The 17,055-nt window shown below is 41.6% G+C and overlaps 1 protein-coding gene across 2 annotated transcripts in view; it reads right to left on the bottom strand.

Annotated features, from left to right (window-relative positions):
• ago3a (argonaute RISC catalytic component 3a) overlaps window positions 1–17,055 on the bottom strand; it is a 33,435-nt gene that overhangs the window by 3,423 nt on the left and 12,957 nt on the right. The window contains exons 2-14 of one of the 2 annotated variants that reach the window (XM_030749706.1): window positions 14,281–14,452; window positions 13,767–13,887; window positions 13,440–13,648; window positions 10,360–10,496; window positions 7,687–7,821; window positions 7,494–7,581; window positions 5,806–5,953; window positions 5,498–5,617; window positions 3,781–3,924; window positions 2,793–2,926; window positions 1,483–1,667; window positions 631–790; window positions 417–507 (exon numbers count right to left, since the gene is read on the bottom strand). In XM_030749706.1, the coding sequence (XP_030605566.1) occupies window positions 417–507; window positions 631–790; window positions 1,483–1,667; window positions 2,793–2,926; window positions 3,781–3,924; window positions 5,498–5,617; window positions 5,806–5,953; window positions 7,494–7,581; window positions 7,687–7,821; window positions 10,360–10,496; window positions 13,440–13,648; window positions 13,767–13,887; window positions 14,281–14,452 (1,844 nt within the window). The remainder of the gene's footprint in view (window positions 1–416; window positions 508–630; window positions 791–1,482; window positions 1,668–2,792; window positions 2,927–3,780; window positions 3,925–5,497; window positions 5,618–5,805; window positions 5,954–7,493; window positions 7,582–7,686; window positions 7,822–10,359; window positions 10,497–13,439; window positions 13,649–13,766; window positions 13,888–14,280; window positions 14,453–17,055) is intronic. The other variant, XM_030749707.1, reaches the window with a different exon arrangement.

Below are 17,055 nucleotides of genomic sequence, written 5' to 3'. Positions count from 1 at the left end.
TAATGAGGTTACACCTCCAACATCACACACACAGAATTTGTTGCTTTTTATCATTTAGGTTTAGTGGTGCTGCTCACTGGTGTTTTCACTGTGGATAGTTTGTGAAGACAGGCTACAGTAAGTCTTTTCTTAAATATTTACGCTTCATACAGCAGGAACAAAGTCCAAAAAAACTCTTTTGGTTATATTTTTAATGTAGTCTACAGTTATTGAATTCATTGTTTTGACCCTCAGGTCTCCTGTTTCATGTTTGAAAGATTATAATTTCTGCCTTCACCTGTTTCCAAATAGTTTTTACCGCTTTTACCTTCCCCCAGAGAACTGGGGCTGTAATACCCATTAGTGAAGAGGACTAATCTCAAGACAGCAACTACAAGTTAATCTATTAAAAAAAAATATATGCATGAGAAACTAACTGCTGCAATTGAAGGCTTCTTCCCATCTCCAGCCGGTGGATGTGTAACATCTGCTCCCAAGAAGATAACTGGCTGCTGAAAGACTGACGGTCTGTGGATCCGGAAACAAAAAAAAGACATTATATGTTAAAATGCAACTATTTTAAAGTGTCATGTCACCAGTACCAGCTTTGTAACAACACTGCCACACTGCCAGGGGGAGATGGCGGCTCACCGTTGGTGCGGTACCAGGATGTTGTTGATGCCTCCCAGCTTCACATTGATCTTGAGGCAGAGGTTGGACAGAGTCTGCGGTGACGTCTTCACTACGTTCTTAACCTGAACACACTGAGTCGCCATGCCCAAGAGGGTGTCTCCCACACGCTTTACCTCCGCTATGGGTGGGGATTGAACAAAAACAACCATTTTTCATATTTAAAAAAAAAGAAAGCAACACACACCTTAAGTTGGCTGCATTATAATCCATCTCTGAACATGAAAAATTAGGTAAGCAGCAGATTACAATACATAACCAAACCCAAGTTACCTAATTCAAAGTGTTACCTCTAAATATCAGAGATTAAAACTCAGTATTTTAACTTTTGGAAAAAAAACGTAAGTCAGGGGCAGAAGATTTAAACTACGTATTATAACAATTTTTGATAGCAAAGGAAGAAGGTAAATTCCATCCACATTCGGTTATAAAATAACCATGTTTGCACACGGCCTGTTGGGTCATCACTTCCTGACTAATACCAACAGTATGGGTTCAGATCTTCGTTTCTCAAGTACTGGTAAAATTTTATCTTGTTCCTTTTGATGTCAAAAAAAGAAAAATAATCCAAAAAAAAAAAAAAAAACCCTGACACTGTTGGTGGTTTTCCTCCAACTCCTGCCTACTAGTGGACAGCATCAAATCCTACAGCTGCATCAGTGTGCACATGTAGCTCAGCGAATAAGACTATAGAGAGGAAACCCTTTACTTCCCAGAACATTTTACATTGTTTTGTATTTGTGGCTGAAAAGTAATGGTACCCAAAACTGCTCTGGACTCCAAGATAATACTTCATTGTAAGCATTTTCTAACCGTAGACTGGCGTTTTTCCCGGTAGGATGACGATGATGAGCTGCAGTCCGGCGTAGGTGTTCTTCAGGTGTCTGAACATGGGCTCCACGCTGTCTGCTCCCTGGGCATATTTACAGAAACACGGCTGGCCTTGGATGGGCATCCCAGCATCCTTTGAGATTTTACGCAGCTGGTCTGTGAAACCCCTACATGAAGCATGAAAGCAAGCAAAGGACAACTGCTTTTGAACAGCTCCAAGATTGTAGCATCTGAAGCTGAGCTGGGGGGGGGAATAAAACACAGTAAAGTCTGAAGGCCATTAGCTTACCTAAAAGGTTTCCCTAAAAGCCCCCACCCCCACCCCCAATTCATTATCTCTTAATGCCCAAACTCAAACTAATGTGAATTCATGTCTCAAAACTGCATTTTGAAAGCCTCATCAAATCCTGCTTGAGTACTTGAAATTCCAGCTGGAATATTTCCACTGGCATTACAATTTCTCACGCAGGTGTTAAAATCCTTTTAGATAATTACAGTACTGAGTTTTCAGTGTTAAGATCCAAGAAATGTTACAGTTAAAACCACTCTATGAGCATGTACTGTTCCACTAGTATTGCCTAGTAAAAAGAAGGACATCAAAAGAAACCATTACACGCCCTCTACAAACAACACGGCCCTCTGCATTCTGCTGAGATCAACCACTTCTTCTAGTTAGTTTTTATTTGTACCAGAAAATACCAAGAAGCAGAAATTATGAACTGATTCTGCAGTTTGGGGAGGCACCTGTAAACAGATGAGCTCATTTCTAACATCAGCGCAGCTCAAAGGGACTTTTTGAAATCACCCTCTGCAAATGTTTACTGAAGCTTTCACCACCAGGGGGCAGTGTTGTCAGATAATGTTTTAAAGTGTTAGCAGCTGTTTTTTAAACTTTTGATAATACTTTTAAGCCCCCCCCCCTTGCCTTTTGCCAAGCGGCCATTGTAAATAAGATTGCATTTTTTATGATCACCTGGCTGTCTCGCTGCACCATCACCTGGTACTAATTTGAACTTCAGTCGATTTCAGTTTGGTGCAAGGCACACCAGTTGTTTCTTTGCGTTCTGTTGAGCGTTTTAGTTAGTTTGGAAGGTTTAAACCATTAACAAAAAAAAAAATAAATAAATTGTGATTTAGACGGAAATGTTTACCAAGACATGCAGAAGAAATACACTGCACGACAAAGTGGCTGTGCATCACCACGAAATTCACAGGGAGACAAAAGAAACTATCAGAAGGATGTTACGGAGCAAAAAAAAAAAAAAACAAAACACTTTAGCAAAGGATCTCACTTGAGGATTTCTTCTCGACACTGCCTCTGTGTGGCGAAGCAGGCAATGGCCCACATCTTGATCTCCACACCAGTGTGGAACTGCTTTCCCCTCATGTCCCACACGCCATGGCTGGGCGTGGCTACAGTGCGGTTCTGAAACGACACTACAATCTCAGCTGTTGTACTCATGATTATTTGGGGAAACGCTCACATTCACGCTGCTCACACAGACTCACACTCCAACAGGCAGCTCAACAAGCACGCGCTCAACTGCATACAGGTAAACACTTTCTTCAAATGCACACAATCCAAACACACCCATGACCCACACTCAGTTTGTACATAAACTCACATTTTGACAGACTGACTCCATAAAAACATGCTTTTTTAAAACATTAAAAAAAGTTTTAACTTTAAATGTCACTGCAAAGCTGTTTTGTTGCATAGTGTGCTGCAGACTGTAGCATTACAGATGTAATTTGGTGTGTGCATAAGCATAATGTGTATTTTTGTCATGGTCTCCATTACTGCACGCACCCAAATGTAGAATAATTGGTGTGTCCCTCAAAGATAAACAGAAAGATGTTAATCAGTATTGTAGTTCAATCTCAATAAACTGCTTTTTTTACTTTACAGAAGAAGAACTAGTATTAGACAAATGCTGGCAATGTTTTTGGCTCCATCTCCCTTTATGAGTTATATCTGAAGAGCTATCCAATCATAAATTGGGCAATCTTTTGGATTCAAAATAATCCTTGTTGCAAACAATTAAAAAGTCTCCAAATTACCAGCTTAACCTTGTGAATTTATTTGACTTTTTCCAAAAGCTGGAATAAAAGGCTGCATTACTGAGACTCAACCACAAAGACCAAAAACAGTGACACCATGGAGCACAAACAGAAGCCAGTGAGTTAGTTCCCCCGTAGAGAGAGTGGAGTAAAGGCTGCACAGGGGGGAAAGCGTGTCAGACAAACAGAGAGAATGGGCGTGATTTAAAGGAAGGGTACCATAAAGTGCTCTGTGCTCACCCTGCCGCCGTACTGCAGCATGGGGGCGGGTAGCACTCGCCCCGTCACGTGGGCCATCTCGTCACGCACTTTGAACTGGAACTCCTGCACAAAAGGGTCTGCCTCGTAGTTGGCACTGCGCACCTGGAAGCAAAGAGAGTAGTAAAATGAGGCAGGCAGGGTCAGGCTAAGGTACCTTTTGACAGCATGAATAAAAGCCGCCGCAGTGCTGCGAGGGAGGACAAACTATAGGAGCAAGTATTCTCCCAAAGTCTCTGCTGCCTGTTCACTCACTTTGGGTTATTTTGCTAAAAGTAAGATTTGAAACATCTGAGATTTAATTGACATCTTTGGTCATCTGCAGTAAATTTGTTGAAACAACACAATCACTCTAAAAGCCTAAAAACTAATGAAAACAAAGGGGATATATGAGTCTGTGTGAAGGTAATGAAATCTGATTACCAGTGTCTTTAAAGCTCAGTATTTAAACACCTTATACTCGCTTATACTTGCTCACATAAAAACAAGTATAAAACCACAAACCACACTTGGAGAACTGGTTTTGAGTTAGAGCAGTAAAACTGTTCAAGTGTTCATATGATGCTGGGGGGGGGGGGGGGGGGGGGGTTACTGACATGCCACAAAATGTCAAATGTCAGCACCCTTGTACAGAACTGGAGGCACACAGGATCCATGATCACAATAACCAAACATGTTATAAAATGCATTATGTAGTTCTGACAGACATGGCTTATCTGCTTGTTTTGTCCTTCTGTAACATAACTCTGTTACTCCAACCGCATTGCTCTTTCAGTTACAAGAAATGTTGCGTATAATGAAAATGCCAGCGCAGTGACATCTGCAATAATTTCCTGTAGGCAAGTCTGGTCATTTTGCTCCACAGGCAAGAGATAGTGAGACAGAGTTTAATAAGGTAACAGCAGGTATTACATGTGCATTACTGATCTGATGGTGGCCAGAGGGAGCCACTCTATAGTTTGTCACCCTCTCTCTAAACAACATGCTGCAGACACTATACCAGCTTCAAATTAAAGCTGTTAAGGCTGCAGCATTTTGCTGACTCTGTAATGGCCAAATGGGATATAGAAACGTGCAACATGCCTCGTTAACAATATTAAATGAGAATGTGGTTGAGGAGGTTATAAGACCAATAATTTAGCGCAGAAGATGAACAACACAACAACCAAGCATTAATAAGTCTAACATGAGAATTTCATAATGGTTTTGCATCCTATGCAGCATTTCTAGCTTCAGATGTAGCCTCACCCCCCTCCTGCGCTGTGACAGGCACACCATGACCCCAAAAAGTGGCTCTTACTTTTGACCTCTATAATCTAAACTTAACCACTGGGAATGCATTCTTGAAGCACTGCAGAGGGATGAAATGCTCCACTGCTGACTAGATTTTAACAGCAGTAAAAATAAATATATCACATGATCCAACAATATTACTAATAATATAATGCTGAACGAGCTTTCAAGTTTCTATTCACTGATAGACAGAAATGTATGTTAAATATGTAATTAAAATATCTTACATTTAGAAATGTAGCGTTATATGTCGAACGCCTTAAACTGAACAGATAACTTCAGTACTAAAAACACAGCTTATAAACAAAATCCTTTTATTGACATTTTTTGTATTGAAAGCCTGCATATGTAGAAGTGAGAGGAAACCTGTATTAGAAGAACTCACCAGCCTGCTGATCTCCTCCTGTCTGTCAGGCGCAGAGCGAGCTGTGGCTTTGATCATAGTGGAGGTCTGATTATCTGTCAGCTTCTTGATGCACCGTTGACCAGCTACAATGTTACACACCTGCAAGAAAACAAAAGCAAATAAGATCCAATCATTTTTTTTTTGTTTCTGTGTAAATTTCAGCTTTTTCATCAGCTGTTCTGCTTATTTATTCCTCGATACAAGGGCACGCCCGGGAGCTGACCGGCAAACCATCATACTTGATGTTACAGTTACTGTCAGACCCCCAATAACTGACAATAACTCACCTCTAGGGGCAGGTAGGTGTGCTTTTGCTCCTGGCCCACCTGTAGACAGGGTAAATGTGGGTATTTGAGCTGCAAGTTGTACTTCTCCCTGAAGTACTGGGCTACAGTACGCTCTACAGTCTGGCCATTCTCCAACTGCAGAGGGAACCTGCAGAGAAGATCGTTTTTTCATGTCAAAACACAAGAGCAATGTAGACCAATGAGCAAGGCAAGGTGAGCTACAGGGCTGCAACTATCGCTTATTTTAGTAATCAAGTATTCTATCGATTATTCCATCGAGTATCGGATAAGAAATACTTTTGTCTTAATAAACAGTTCATCAGCATGTTTTAACTTCCGTAGCGTAACTGCAGAGTTTTCGCTGTGTGAAACAAACAGCGGTGGATGGAGCAGCTATAAAGTTCTCTGTTCTTCATGTTGACACTTGCGTATCAGGTGGTTGATGAAGGACCTTCCAGCTGTTTCCCAGTAAAGGTTTTAATGGTGGTTACAGGAGGAGAAAAAAAAAAAAAAAAAAAAAAAAAAAAAAACGCTGCTGCTTTGGACGCAAGAAAAACATTTCCATTCGCTCCACCTGAGCTCACCGTCTGGGTAACGGCCACGCCTCTTTGTGCTTACCGCACGTGTGCAGACAGACTGCACGTAAAACAACTGTGGCCGTTGTGTTATCAGTGTTTTGGTTGAAAAAACTTGGGGCTGCATGAGCTTAATGTTGTAATGCATTGTATCCACATGCGCCCTCCTACATACGTTTCTTTTGCAGGTCATTATTAGTCGCTAATCAGGGATTAAAGCATGAAAATTATTTTGACAGAGCCCCTCGGGAGGGGGTGTCCCTCATTAACGAACGGTTGCTAGTGCTTAATAACAGCGCCTGCTAGCAAACTGTGGCAGATGAAAGTCTCAACACAGTGAGCACAATGCACACGCACACACACACACACACACACACACACACACACACACACACACACACACACACACACACACACACACACACACGAGTGTAGAGAGCTGTGGAGGCGTGGAAAAACGTGCCAGCGATGATACTCTCAATGTTAAAGGGTCGTTTTTCCAAAGGACGGAAATCCGTCACAGCGACGGAGACCTTTAATGCTGCTACTGTGGGTGAAACACTCCACTTACACGGTGACACCTGAGCGCTGCAGAGTTTAAACAAAGCAACAAATTTGTGTTTTATAATCGAATTAGAGTTAATCGAGGAGTTGTTGCAGCCCTAGTGAGCTACATAATCTTTATGTAGAATTTCTATAATTTGCTTGTGCAAGTGACAGAAAGGTGAAAGAAATGATCTGGGGCAGTGACCTGTGACCTGTAAGCTGAGATCCTGCAATATGTTTTTGTCTACAGAGATATTTAGATCAGGTTTTTTGTGTAATATGTGACATGATTCTTGACTAGGAAACTCATTCATGATCATTTTATTTTTTAAATAAAACTGTTGCTATAGCACACAATGCAGTCCTATTCTGACACTGCAGCCACACAGCTGCTTCACGAATGGATGACTAATGCTAACTGCATGGTTGTCAGATGAGTCAGCCATTATCTGGTTTGTTTGGTGCTGAATCGGTGATCATATCCTCTGTGGTCCAGTTTCCCCTGCCTTCATCTCACACTGTGCCCAGAGTCTCTTATTCTGTTGCCCGCCCCAGAGGCTGACTCACGTTTGATGGCTGGCAGGCCGACGGGTCACGTTGCAGACACGGTACTTCCTCCGCATGGTTCCACAGTGCGTCACCTCCACCTTCAAACCTGGTGAATAATGCAAGGTTTTGCAGTAGCATTAAATATTTGTTTTTGTATGAGCTGTGACACGTCCCCCTTCCCCGTTTAATCCGATTTAACTCAACTTATCACCTTTGATTTCTTTGGTGAATTTAACCCTGTGCGAGTCTGTGAGAGGGCGAGGCTGTTCGTCTATGTTGTGAATATCCAGCACTTCACACATGAACTGGATAACTGGCTGGGCTTTGTAGAAGGCCGTGGCAGACACTGCAAGGCAAAAACAAGAGACATTTAGGAACAAAAAAAATGCACAAATTATGCTGCACTGCAGGAAGGAAAAAAAAAAAGAAAGAAAGGTTATATGCAGTCAAAAATCATGCATCTGGCATTGGAGCTTATTGCAGCTACTACTCCAGTATGCTTTGTTGATTACTAGACAGGATTTAAAGTGAGATAAAAATTAAAGGCTTTCCAAACAAGAACATTTGCTATCACTTTTTTAAGCCGATCGTGCACCCATGAACAACATCCATCACTGCCACTATGTTTCAGAGTGCTTCCTGAACTCTCATGATGTCAAGTCTCTAGCTGTCCACAGTGCACTGTGATTTTGTCTTCTGTGTCAAAATGACACCACCCTTCAATTTCACTTTCAATTTGGGCAAAGAAGGAAGTCGCAGGAAGCAAAATCTGGTGAGTAGAACAGGTTGTGTTGTTGTGACTAAGAAACTCCTGCTTTTTCAATGGGCTGCGAGCAGGCAGTGGAGACATGTGCCACTCAAACACTCACAGCACTTCACAAGGAAATTATTTTGAAGGGGAGAGAAGCCAAATGATGGTTTTTTTTTTGCTTTTTACTGGCAAAGTCAAAGCATTTTTTTGATCACAGCTCTTATATTAAAAATGATGACCTGCCAAGCAAAGTACCAAAGGTAATGCACAAAAAGCCAGCTGAGCTACAACAGCAGAGAGCGAGGCTCCCAAAGAAACAAAGTGTGTTCTTGAAGTCCATTCAGTATTTGCATAGTAAGCACACAATGCTAAGTGGCAGAAATACTAGTTAAAACCAGGAAGTGTGATTCATGCAGAGAGAGATGTCGAGGCTACCTTGTATGCTTTTTCCTCAGTACAGAGAAAGACTGAAGTACATAAATTAACTGAGATGCAAAGGAAAAAAATAAAGTACAGCACATCTAAAAGAAAGATCAAAAGAAATCCAAAAATGGGCACAGGGAGATGAGGACAGTGCAGTGGTGAGGATGAGGATCTTGTTGAGGAGTAACCTAGTGATGATGTTGTGACGTAGATTCTCTGAAAGCACTACAAATGCACATCTGTGATGCCTAGCTGTCCCTCCCACGCATTCGCTTTTCATTTGTCTGAGTGCAGAAGTGTCTGAGTCACTGGAGTAAATGTAACATTTAAGAATCTCTTTTCAAAAGTCTAATTTAAAAGTTTTATTGCTCTGTATTTAGAATAATATAATTTACACTCGCTGGCCACTTCATTAGGTGCTAGCATTGGGCTCCACCCCCTTTTTGCCTTCAGAGCTGCCTTAATTCTTCATTGCACAGATTCAACAAGGTGCTGGAAACATTCTTCAGAGATTTCGGTCCACGTTGACACGTCGTTACAGATTTGTCAGCTGCACATCCATGACGTGAATCTCCCATTCCACAACATCCCAAAGGTGCTCTATTGGACTGAGATGGTTTGTTAGGAAAATCCCAGTAGCTCAACAGTTTCTGAGCTAACAAGCAGTTGAGAAGGTGTACCTAATGAAGTAGCTGCTGAGTATGTCTGTCTATATGTCCGCACACACGCGCGCGCACACACACCTACATATTAGTTTGCTGATAAAGACGAGTTCAAGAGACTTCAGCTGGCCAGCTGTTCTGTTTGAGAGGCCAGAAAAAGAAGACAAAGAAAGAATCAGAGGCCAGCAGAGCGGCAAAGACTCAGAGACAGAGGCTTAAAGCGACTGGTACTAAACAAATGCCGTTTCAGGGAAATGCTCCATACAGCCACCCTCCTGACCCCAGCAACACCCACTAGTCTCACATATGTAGGCACAACTGCACAAGCACACACACACACACACATGCTGCTCTCTGTCTCCACAGCAACCAACTTGTCAGTTGCCAACCAGCCAAGAACACACCTTCCGTGCTCTCTCTCCCGCACACACACACACACAAACTGACATACACACTTTCTTATCAGCAGCCGTGCCAGACACAGTCTCCAAAACCCTCCTGCAGTGAGCATATGGCAGGACACAGTCTCTGTCATCCTCTCTGCCACATATTTTTCCACAGATAATAACAGACTGAAATTGCAGTGCACTGTCTCATGTTATCAAATTGACTTTCTCTACTGACAAGAAGCTCAAGTTAGAGCCAATTATTGATTTAGTTTTTCAACAGTTCCACTCATTTCCAAACAACCCACATTTAGCCGAGTGAATTAACTCCTTCAAATGGCAAATGTAATCTGCTGTCCAGTGACTGAATATAAACACTCTGAAGTTTCAAAGCTCATTTGATGACAAAATAAGAGCAAAAAGCAACTCTTTAGACTACAGAAGGCATTCATAAAAACTTCTGATCTCCATCTTAACAGATGCATGTCAAACCTTAATGTCAAATAAAGTCATTAAATTTCCTTCAAACAAAAATATCAGTGGAAATAAAAGGATTATGTGCAAAACCTAATGGAGTTTATTCTTCTGTGTTTCAGACAAGACAAAAAAAAGAAAATTGATAGCAAGAAAAACAGTGTTTTTTTTTTTTTTTTTTTTCTTACCATCAATGTTAAGCATCATCTTCCACATGGCTGGACGCACAGATTGGTGGAAACCAAACCAAACTTCCCTCCCACCTCCCAGAGGATGGTCATAGCCCTCTGGAGCTGAGAAAAAGGATCGGCCCACTGGAGTGTACCTAGTTGTAGAAAAAGAGTCATTATAAGTAAGTATATTAAAAGGGACCTATTATACTCATTTCCAGCTTCACCATTTTGTTCCTGGACTCTAGAGTAGCTCTGCATGGTTAACAGTTCAAAATAATCCTCATTTATCTTTATCTGTGCCCTGCTGCAGTCCCTTAGTTCACCCACTACCTGAAAGGTGGAGTTTTAGCACCTCTTCATTTAAGCCACCCACTAATCAAGCCAACTTTCTTCTGACTGGCTGACACTTGCAAACAGAACATTTGAACAGCGGGTGACTGGAGCTATTGCACTCGCAGCCAGTGCTGTGTTCCCGAGATAACATATATCCCTTCACACTATCACACAGAGCCAAGAGTTTGGAAACATTTCAGGGTTCTAGCCAGCAGTTGATCGCCCGGCGCTACGCCATGCTGAGGTCGTCCTGTGCCACGCCCCGTTGCCGATACCAGACCGATTTTTTTTTTTTTGACTAGATCTATACGCTACAATATTATCTCACCGCAATTTGCAATCTACCACCAGGCACGGCCAGTTTCATTCACAGTCTGCACGCGCAGGGTAACAGAAAGCAAAATGGCAACCAGTGTGAAAGCGAGAGGGAAGGGAAGGAAAGGAAAAAAACAAAACAAAAAAAAACCAAACTACAGTTCCCAGCAAAATGATGTCACTTCCCTTTGTTAGTAGCTAGTTAGTGGCCTGCATTAAAAATGTGACAGTGTTAGCAGCTGATCGGATCGATTAAACACCTGGATTATAACGTTTTTGTTGTGTATGCTTTTTAAGGGATTTCTGCAAACCCACTGGTGGAAGAAAACGGCACTCAGGGACATGCTGAATGTATGATATGCAAGTGTAACTCTTCTGGTTTATAATAGGGCTGCAACCAAAGATTATTTTGGTAGTCGACAAGTCTGACAATTTTTTCATCATTTAGTTGATTAGTCAATGATTATTTCAATCTTACCTCACCTGTTCAAGCCTGTCCACCTGTTAATATCACCTTGATTGTCTCTTCGCACAATTAAAATCATGACCCACAAAAATACTGAAACTAATCAAATGTATTTTTAACATTAATGTGACCATCACAATAAAGATCATATAAACAATCCATATTAAAATTAATGCAATTTTTATTTTTAAATGAAAATATAATGTACAAATAAATAAGTAAAAATGGCCTCTGTCCAAAAGTTCAAATAAGGTTTCAAATTAAATCAGAGTTTTCTGTCCAAAACAGCTGAAAAGTTAACAGATGATTCAGTTCAAAAAGAGGTTTATTATTCAGAATGAATACTAATATTAATGCGAGAAAAAAAAAAAAATAGGAGACGATGTAGCTGCTCCTATTGTCCTTCACACGTTAGCTAACATAACTGAATTGGTGCCGCTTAGCAAACGTGATCCACGAGAGCTCGTTTCCGACAGGTAAACTAACAGAAACATTCCTGTACAAACATTAACAGGTATCTACGACGCACTAACTCTAAAACGCACTGACGTCACAGCTCCGGGGTGCCGGCGTTTTACACGCTCACCATTGCAGTGAAGCTCTGCTCCGTACAGTCTGCATTCAGCTTTATTTTGGTTTTCTGTCAGATGCTCCCACACCTTTGACAGTGCGTCTCCATTTTCTCCACCCTCCTCTCTGTTCCACCATCATTATGATGCTCAGATTGCGTTGTTATTCGTTAGTACAGGTGTTATTGGCAGACAATGGAGCCAATACTGCCCTCATATGTTCCTGTAGTGTAATGCAATTACAAAAATCACATAATAAGCAGAAGAAAGTAGATGGACGGATTTTAAAATATGACGCGTCAACGTTAAAATTCCACGTTGACTAATTTTTGTAGTCGACGTCATTGATTACATCGATGAATCGCTGCAGTCCTAGTTTATACGCAAAAAGAATTATCGATCTAACGTTCACAAGCAATCAATTAGCAAGCGGCCCGGCATTTAGCATTTACATTAGCAAGCTAATTAGCATTAGCTACGCACACACACCCGGCACACGCCTTTTCTGGCTAGAAACCTGCATTTAGAGCAGTCTGAAGACTGAACTTTTGGCTCATATGGATTTGCTGATCATACCCTGAGCTCATGGCTATGTTTAATTTGAGAATCCATAACAGTGGTCCATTGCAAAAGGATGGAAAAGAATAGTCTGAGAAACTATTAAAAGGTCAATAGAAATCAGTGTAAGAGATGAAAGAAAATGTAAGATAAACTGACACGTCATGAATTGAGAATGTAGATTAATGTGCATTTATATGGAGCCACATTCAGCTGCTGTTCCATATGGCCTGAAAGTACATCAGTGAAATGAGAGGGTGGTGACATTGCCTGGACCCATTAACCTCTTATTACTCTGTCCAAAAGACTCATTATGTATTGTATATAGGCTTCATTTTTCTTTGTGAATCCTACATTTGCAATGTGTCAAAATGTCAATGTAATACCGGGCTCCCAGCACCTGTGAGCAGAGCTAAATGAAAAGTGTCGATATTACCACTTTTTAATAATGCTTTGAAAAAGGTTTTCATTACAGCTCTGGCAATATTGTGTTCAACTGTGAGTTTGCTGAGCCTTAGGGAAGTGATATTGAATGAAAGGTGGTAAGGTGCTTGTGAGCGCCCATGTAAGCGGTGTTTGATTTCCGCTGGGATGGGAGTGCTGATATTGGTGCTACTAGGACAAACTAAATACATAGTATTTACGATGAGTATCTCAGGGACAGGGTTTTACAATGTCTTATGTGTTTGGTGACTGAAGATGGAGCTGAAGAAAGTACGAAGAAAAAAAAAAAACGTAAAAGGTGAAATAAGGATGAAAAAGTTGCGTGTGAAAGGTCGTTCAATAACATTATCTGCATGTGATCTTAGCTGTATTGTAAGGCAATCATTTTAAAGCAGACATCAGCAGCTCACTTCATCGAGGGCAAGTTTCGCAGTACTACATCCACCGCATGTACAGGGTTGGTGCTGATAGGCTTGTCCAGCTCAAGGGGTTCAGGCATGCTGCGGCCCGTCAACACCTCATGGAGCATGTGCCAGCTGACGAGAGACACGAACTTAATGGAAACTTTGAAGGGCCGATCTTTGCCTCCCTCTCCTGGAAGAGTGACATCCAGGTCCACCTGTGGGCCAAACAAAAGGAGTGCAGACAGACTTAGATGCTCTGCATACTGTCCATCTGCTTTAACAACTGCAGGAATGCACCGTATGTTTTCTTTTTGTCTGTTTTTTGCAGCTCACCCCTGTGGGTGCCACAGGCAGTGGATTGGCTGTGTACAAACTCTTCTTTCCATCATAGACTGGCCTGCGATCCCCAAAGATTGTCACCTTGAAGTGCTGCACCATAGAGTCAACCACCTCCCTGCACAACATAAACACAAAAGTTGTACTGAAGCAGGTCAAATTAGAAAAGTGCATGCCGACAGGAGTAACAGGCACAATTTACACGAATGTCCGTCGTCATCTTTTTGCCAAATCGGTCTTGACAGAAATGGCAGTTGGCAGCTACGAACCAGGTTAAAGGAACTATCATTAGACTTTATCCCATGCCTCTTCTACAGTTAAGACCTACAGAACAGGTGAGACAACAAACCCAAACAATATTTAATGCGTCCAACAGCCAGATGTCCTTTGGCAAGTGCTTGCTCACTTCAGGCTGCTCAATATTTCATGAATGCTACATTTCTAGTTCCAATGTAATGTAAATATTGCATGTGAGTGGTTTTACAGAAAGTAGCCAGTGGATCCATCTTACCTGTTGACTCGCCGTGGGCACTTGTCAGGCTTGATGTCCACCTCGTAGAGGTAGACATCCATCTTGGGGATCTCCACCTGGAAGCAGTTGGCCAGCAGCTTGATTGGCTTCCCCATGGTGCCATAGCCAGGCCGCCGAGGCATGGAGAACAGGGACTGGGCCCCAACGGCTCCTGAGGGAAGGACGGTGGAGGGAAGATAAATAAAAAGAGAACTTTGTGTAAGCCTGATTCAGGCCATTTAGAACGAAGATGATGTTACACCACATACATTTTTAATGCTGTCTTAAACCTGCAGCATTTCTGATTTCAGTTTATTTTCAGTAAACTATTAAGTTAATTAGATTTAATACTATAAGGCCTAGAACATTTTTCACATATTCACATGGGGACTGAATGAGGCAAGATTATTTAAAAAGGTACTTTTCTCTGCATATTACTAAAGGTAGTGGTACACGGGGGAAATAAACACACTAATGTGTGTCACTCAGTGAAACCACATCTAAACAACACTTTAATTTAATTCTGCATAGAGGAAAGTCCAGAGATGACACAGATATACCTGGGGAACAAATCTAGTATGTTTCATGACACATCATCTCAAAATAAAACGCGTGCAGCTCATTTGAACTATGTAAGGAATTTAAATGAGGTGGTGCATGATTCACAAGATGAAATAATCTTGATGATGACAAACATTTTATGATGCAAGACAAAAAGCTTTCATCATCAGAAAGCTCTCATCCAAATAACAGTATAAACATCAACAGAAACATCCAAAAAAAATGAACTGAATAATGTGACTTGAACAGACAGGATTTCCAAATTTAAATCTTGTCAGATGTGTTTTTAAGTCATCTGAAATGTGACAGCAATCGGATTTTCCAACTCAAGGAGGAGTAGGAAAAACATAATGATTAAACTTTCTCCTGGAACTGTACTACAACCGGACAGTGCAATATTAATGAAGGGTAGCTGCATACTGTAGCACTAAGAGAACAAAAACGTGTTGGGGAACTACAGTAACCTCTGTGTGACACCGTTCACACATTTGTACTTAAACACTGCGCATGTGCACAAAGTAACACTAAGGCCACGAGATGTCTTAGACGTGAGTCACTTGGATCCAGAGACAGTGTGTTCCGTTCAACTTAATGCACCACACTCATGTCAGGGCTATTTTTGGCTCTGTATAGGCTTGCCTTCACATTCGGCCAAACGATGATGCTGATGTGCCAATACAACGTTTGGATTAAACTTGTGATGTCACTGCGCGTTATGTTATTGTTATATAACAGCCACTTTTACACAAAAACTCCAGTGAGACTCATCTGTGGACTGTCTAGTGTTGCTTTGTCTATGCCTCTCCCCAACCACCTTTTTCAGTGTTAAAGGCCTGGTGTTCTCCAGTCTCTATTTAAAAAACAAAAAAAAAAACAAAAACTGCCCCTAATGTGTCACTGAAAAATGAGAGTCATACACGGGTGTGATTCATCGCAGATTTGACTCATGCGCTCACATCTGTGGGTGATACTGGGGTTGAGGGCCCTGCTCAAGGGAAGTTCATAAAAACGTCTCCACAACAGAACAGAAACCTTCTGTGACGAATCCGCTGACAACACGAGCTTGTTTATTTACAGTTGGGCTTTGGAAGCTGGTGCTTTCTACCCTGCTTCGTTTTTCAGTTACTCCCCCGGTGGGCTCTGGAGTGACGGCTAACAAAGTTGATGGAGGGTAAAGGCCGCTTGTTAGAAATAGCTGCTGGGGTAAAATGCTGAAAAAGAAGAAAGTCTGGAATTCCTGCCATGGCCGTCCTCTCTCACACAAAACTATGTGTGCACATACTTTGTAATGGTAATTCTCTTGGGGCCCTTGGTGAAACTTGTGAGGTAAGCCCGATTTCACACACACACACACACACACACACACACACACACACACACACACACACACACACACACAAGCAGAACAGAGAAGAGAAGGTTAGTCTCTATTAAAGCCAGAGAAATAAGCTGTCTGCCACAAATAAAGGTGTGTCCTAATTCTACCAATTTCAGCAAAGTCCTTCATACAAACTTCAAGAAGCTCTGCATTAATAAGGACTTCTTTTCTGTGATAGTTCTGGTGAGGTTGGCAAGTATTAGGAGGACAGCAGGGAGTGGCAGGATTATAGAAGGCAGAGTTAGCTTTTTCCAGCTTTCATCTACCTCTGGCTTCCATTCAGTGTGAGTCACAGAGCCACCACAGGCAGAGAAACACATATTTGAGCATCCTGTTTCTGGATAGAGCAGTGGGTGAATTACAGTAGCATGATGGGGTCTCACAGTGAAGAAAAAAGGAAACAAAGAAACAAAAAAAAAAAAACAAAAAAAACACAAACCACAAAGCGACAAGTTCTGGTATTCTACCCACTTGCGTGCACACATGCACACACACACACACACACACACACCCCCTCTACTTACTTTTGTTTCGATATGAAAACCACACACAGACGTACAGTAATTTGTAGCTGAGGTATTGCACCGACACACTAAAAGGAGGGCCTTATATTTCCCACGTTACACATATAGTTACTATTTCTGGCATTTTGCACAAATGTCACATATTCAATAAATGTCACATATTCCTGACACAAACCAATCTCTGAAGCGAAGCCTCCAGAAGAGTACCTAAAACAAACTAACCTGCGTCCTGCAGTCATGGCATCGCAACAAGTTGTGCCACTGTAATCAAAACACTGGTCCCATCACTGTGGTATTTGGCCAGACAGCCTC

This window comes from Archocentrus centrarchus, chromosome 16 (genome assembly GCF_007364275.1).
Source record: "Archocentrus centrarchus isolate MPI-CPG fArcCen1 chromosome 16, fArcCen1, whole genome shotgun sequence".
Lineage (NCBI taxonomy): Eukaryota > Metazoa > Chordata > Actinopteri > Cichliformes > Cichlidae > Archocentrus > Archocentrus centrarchus.
The sequence above is the reverse complement of the archived record's forward strand: the minus strand, read 5'-3'. Positions and strand labels throughout refer to the sequence as shown.